General features: G+C 52.4%; 1 protein-coding gene across 1 annotated transcript in view; it reads right to left on the minus strand.

Moving 5' to 3' along the window:
- The window catches only part of LOC310706952 (GPI mannosyltransferase 4-like), a 56,123-nt gene extending 51,594 nt beyond the window's left edge, over positions 1–4,529 (minus strand). The window contains exon 1 of the mRNA XM_083503377.1: positions 3,889–4,529. Coding sequence (XP_083359503.1) covers positions 3,889–4,032 — 144 coding nt within the window. The 5' untranslated portion in view covers positions 4,033–4,529. The remainder of the gene's footprint in view (positions 1–3,888) is intronic.
- Between the last annotated feature and the right edge of the window lie 682 nt (positions 4,530–5,211).

Genomic DNA, 5,211 nt, shown 5'->3' on the forward strand with positions numbered 1-5,211 from the left:
AGGGGACAATAGCCTCCAGGCAAGCACAACCTACTAGTGTGCTGGGAAACATTGAGGAGTTCAAGTAAAAGTGCTCATGTCAACAAATGTGAACAAAAGCCCACATGGAAAACATGGGATCTGTGTGACCCATGTGCATGTTATCACTCTGGTGTATCCACAGCCTAACACAAACTCCTGGATAGAGTTCTTCTGGGCAGAGCAGGAGGGAATGAAGCCAGACCCACAGAGATGTCTGGGGGAGGGTTTTACATAGGAAGCAGACGGATGCAGGGATTTTCATAAGGACAGTTCTCAATCATAGAATCCTAGAGTTGGAAGAGACCACAAGGGCCATCGAGTCCAACCCCCTGCCAAGCAGGAAACACCATCAGAGCACTTCTGACATATGGTTGTCAAGCCTCTGCTTAAAGACCTCCAAAGTAGGAGACTCCACCACACTCCTGGGCAGCAAATTCCACTGTCAAACAGCTCTTACTGTCAGGAAGTTCTTCCTAATGTTTAGGTGGAATCTTCTTTCTTGTAGTTTGGATCCATTGCTCTGTGTACGCTTGTCTGGAGCAGCAGAAAACAACCTTTCTCCCTCCTCTATGTGACATCCTTTTATATATTTGAACATGGCTATCATATCACCCCTTAACCTCCTCTTCTCCAGGCTAAACATGCCCAGCTCCCTTAGCCGTTCCTCATAAGGCATCGTTTCCAGGCCTTTGACCATTTTGGTTGCCCTCCTCTGGACACGTTCCAGTTTGTCAGTGTCCTTCTTGAATTGTGGTGCCCAGAACTGGACACAGTACTCCAGGTGAGGTCTGACCAGAGCAGAATACAGAGGCACTATTACTTCCCTTGATCTAGATGCTATACTCCTATTGATGAGGCCCAGAATTGCATTGGCTTTTTTAGCTGCCGCGTCACACTGTTGGCTCATGTCAAGTTTGTGGTCAACCAAGACTCCTAGATCCTTTTCACATGTACTGCTCTCAAGCCAGGTGTCCCCCATCTTGTATTTGTGCCTCTCATTTTTTTTGCCCAAGTGCAATACTTTACATTTCTCCCTGTTAAAATTCATCTTGTTTGCTTTTGCCCAGTTCTCTAATCTGTCAAGGTCGTTTTGAAGTGTGATCCTGTCCTCTGGGGTGTTAGCCACCCCTCCCAGTTTGGTGTCATCTGCAAATTTGATCAGGATGCCCTTGAGTTCATCATCCAAGTCGTTGATAAAGATGTTGAATAAGACCGGGCCCAAGACAGAACCCTGTGGCACCCCACTAGTCACTCTTCTCCAGGATGAAGAGGAACCATTGATGAGCACCCTTTGGGTTCGGTCAGTCAGCCAGTTACAAATCCACTGAGTGGTAGCATAGTCAAGACCGCATTTTACCAGCTTCTTTACAAGAATATCATGGGGCACCTTGTCGAATGCCTTGCTGAAATCAAGGTAGGCTACATCCACTGCGTTCCCTTCATCTACCAGGCTTGTAATTCTGTCAAAAAACGAGATCAGGTTAGTCTGACATGACTTATATTCCAGAAATCCATGCTGACTATTGGTGATCACAGGTGCTCACAGACTGTTTGCTTAATGATCTGCTCCAGAATCTTCCCTGGTATTGATGTCAGACTGACTGAGCGGTAATTATTTGGGTCCTCTCTTTTCCCCTTTTTGAAAATAGGGACAACATTTGCCCTCCTCCAGTCTGCCGGGACTTCGCCTGTTCTCCAGGAATTCTCAAAGATGACTGCCAGTGGTTCTCAATGAAGAATCTCTGGGTGCAAGATGTGGTACTGCATCAAAAGATTACCGGTAGATTTCCTTATCTGGTCTGGAACAGCAAGGCCAAGAACTGGGTGAGTCACCCCTGGGAAGCAAAGAGCCAGGAGCCAATCACAAAAACACACCCTATGTTGGAAGAAGATAGGGGGGAAGGCAAAGGTGGAGCAGAAAGGAAGAGAAGCTGGAGGAAGGAGTTGTGGAAGTACATGAGTGTGTGGTGGAACAGCGTGGGATAACCAAGGGAGGTGCAAGAGATCACTCCATCCATCTGCTGTGACAGGACCATCTCATCAGACCTCTTCTCCCTCCATTGTCACTTGGGGGCAGCTGTTCCAGCAAACAGTCTTCATGGGAGACGTGGGAAACACAAGGCTCCTTGCACCCACTTGGCTGGTGGTCCAGTGCCATTCGGCACTTACTGCCTCTGAGCTGTGACACTGGCCAATAGAAACTGGTGCCCCAGTTCTGATTTTCCTCTTTCCTCCTTGTCCCTTTGTGTGTTGTTTTTCTTCAATTGTAAGCCTGAGTGGGGAGCATCTTCTGTGATTTTAAGTAAGCTGCTCTGAGAACATTTATAATCTGTTCTTCAAATGCTCTAAATAAATAAATACATTAATAAAGCACCTGGGTTTAGACACAGGAGACACTCCGAATGCTTTATTCTTTTGTGTATGTTACTCTATTAATCCTGTTACACCTACAGCTGAATAAAGCTTTTAAACTATTGGACTTGGATTGATCTATCACCCCTTCCTGTTCAGATGGTGGGGAGGCATCAATGGACTCCAGGTTCAACCTTCAAGCAGGGCAGCCAACTGTTGGAGGGCGTTGGGGTCACATTATAATATATCTCACTGGAAGTTCTACTCTTCTGGAGGCTGCCTAAGGGGACCCAAACATCCATGTTACTTTGGCCACTGGGACACATGTAACCAGCTGCACAAATATAAAATGGGGGACACCTGGGTTGCCAGTAGTACATGTGAAAAGGATCTAGGGATCTTAGCAGACCACAAGATTAGCATGAGTCAACAATGTGATGCAGCTGCAGCAGCAAAAAAAAACTGGGGGGGGGGGAATAATGCTATTCTAGGCTGCGTCACCAGTAGTATGGAGATTGAGGGAAGTACTGCTCTATTCTGCCTTGCTCAGACCACACCTGAAGTCTTGTGTCTGGTTCTGGGTGCCACAATTTAAGGAGGATACTGACAAGCTGGAATGTGTGCAGATGAGGGCAACCAAGATGGTCAAGGGTCTGGAAACCAAGCCATATGAGAAATGGTTAAGGGACTTGGATATATTTAGCCTGGAGAAAAGAAAACTAAGAGAAATGATAGCCACCTTCAAATATCTAAAGGGTGTCACACGGAAGATGGAACAAGTTTGTTTTCTCCTGGTCCAGAGGGTAGGGGTCACACCAATGGCTTCAAGTCCCAAGAAAGGAGATTCCGACGCAACATCAGGAAGAACTTTCTGACAGTAGGAGCTGCTGTTTGACAGTGGAACAAACTCCTTCGAAAGGTGGTGGACTCTCCTTCCTTGGAGGTTTGAAAGCAGAGATTGAGCGGCCATCTGTCCTGGCTGCTTTAATGGAGATCCCTGCATTTCAGGGGGTGGGATTAAATGATCCTTGGCATTCCTTACAACTCTAGACATTTCTTCCAACCTCTGGGCATTTTTTTTACCTGAGAACCTGGGTACCGATTGTGAACCCCCTGGAAAGAGGAAAGAAGGTGACCAGATGAGAGCTGAGCAGTGGACTATCCCCTGGTGGAGACAGTGTTGGGGCCAGAGGACTGACAGTTGAGGTGAGGATCCCTGCAAGCGGAAGGATGAGGCAGCACAGCGCAGTCACTTTCTTTCGCTCTAACCCAGGGCTTGCTGCTCTGTAGTGCTGTCTGTGTTATATTGCTCCATTACAGCAGATACAATAGATCCATTAGGCACATTTAATATCAGAAGGGATAATCAGGGACGGGAAGAGGGTACTCCAATTGCCAGCCCTGGCCATGATGATTTGGTGGGCAGGCCAAGAAAGTTCGCAGACCTGTAATACAGTCCCCTCCCCCCCTTTAGCTCCTCTCCATTTTAAAGACCTCGTTGCCACATGAACGTACCCGTGAGCATGGAAGTACTGCTGTTAAATGCCAGTCCTGTGCATGGTCGAACAGCAGCTGTTGAGGACATGGAGGAGGTTGCTGACTTGTCTTGCCCTGACAAGATCTGGCTGGACCAGGCAAGCGGGATTCTTGGGACAGCATCTTCCGCCTAGACTCCCTGACCAGGAAGCCATTGTTCCTGGAAGAGGCTATTGTAATGCCAATCTCCTTTGCGTCTCTGTCAATGTATTGCCCATGCCGCTGCCGAGTGAGGACAGATTGGGTGTTTCAGGCTGTCAGGCATTTGGCTCTTGGGGGCCTTCAGCACCCCCAGGCACCCCCACACACACCCCCGGCATTGCTCTAACAACCCCAAGGCGATCCCCAAAGCATTGTGATCCCTAGGCGGGTGGCAGATCCCCTGGGACTCGGGGTTCTCTGCCGGGCAAAATGATGGCAATCCAAGAATGGGTGAAGCAGCTGTCCGGTGTGGCTGGGCGAGGTCTGGCCATCCCGAGATTCCGAGCCCCGGCCTGCAAGTCCAGCTGCTTGCCTTGGCGAGGCTGTCCGGTCGTGGCTCCGGTCCGGGGCACTTGGGGTCTCTGGCTTTCCTGCCGGCACAGCGGGAGAGTCTAGCGAAGCGAAGCTCCTGCTCTTGCTCTGCAACACGGAGCTTTCCTGGGCCGTCGGGGGCGGCGACTAGTCCGAGACCCCCACCCTCCCTGCCCAGCGGCCCACCGAGCCTCCCGAGGGCCCTTCGGGGCAGACTCGGGGCCGGCGGCGGCGGCGGCAGCAGCAGATCCCGGAGGGTCCTTCGGGCCGGGCCTCCTGCCCCCCAGCAGCGCGGCTCTCCCCGCTCGGAGCGAGCGCGACCCCCTCCCGCCCCTTCGGAGCCGCCCCGCCTCCCAGGCCGCGCTCTCTCTCCCGGCCCCGGACACCATTCACACGTTCGGGAGAGGGACGCGCATCTCCCGGGAGACGAGCCCGGCCCCGGCACCGCCCTCCCTCCTTCGGGGCGGGGCGAGGGGCGGGGCCGGGCAGGGGGCGGGGAGGCGGCTTACCTGGCCACCAATGGGCGGGCGCCATGCAAATGGCCAGCGCGCCCTCGCCGAGCCGGGAGGTCCTCCAGGGCAGCCGAGAAGAGCGCGCTAGAGCGGTGGCTGCCACGACGAGCCAGGCTCCGAAAAGGCTAGAGGGGACCGCTTCCGGAGGGCCGGGCAAGACCTCGGCGCGGCCTCGGGCGGCAGGTGGTGGCTGGGGAGGCGGACTGCCTTCGTCATCCCCCGTGCTCCACGCCCCGCGGGGGCCAGGCTGCGAGTTTCCAATCCAGAATTGCAAGGA

The sequence above is a fragment of the Podarcis liolepis genome (assembly GCF_965112155.1).
Source record: "Podarcis liolepis genome assembly, chromosome: 5".
Taxonomy (NCBI): domain Eukaryota; kingdom Metazoa; phylum Chordata; class Lepidosauria; order Squamata; family Lacertidae; genus Podarcis; species Podarcis liolepis.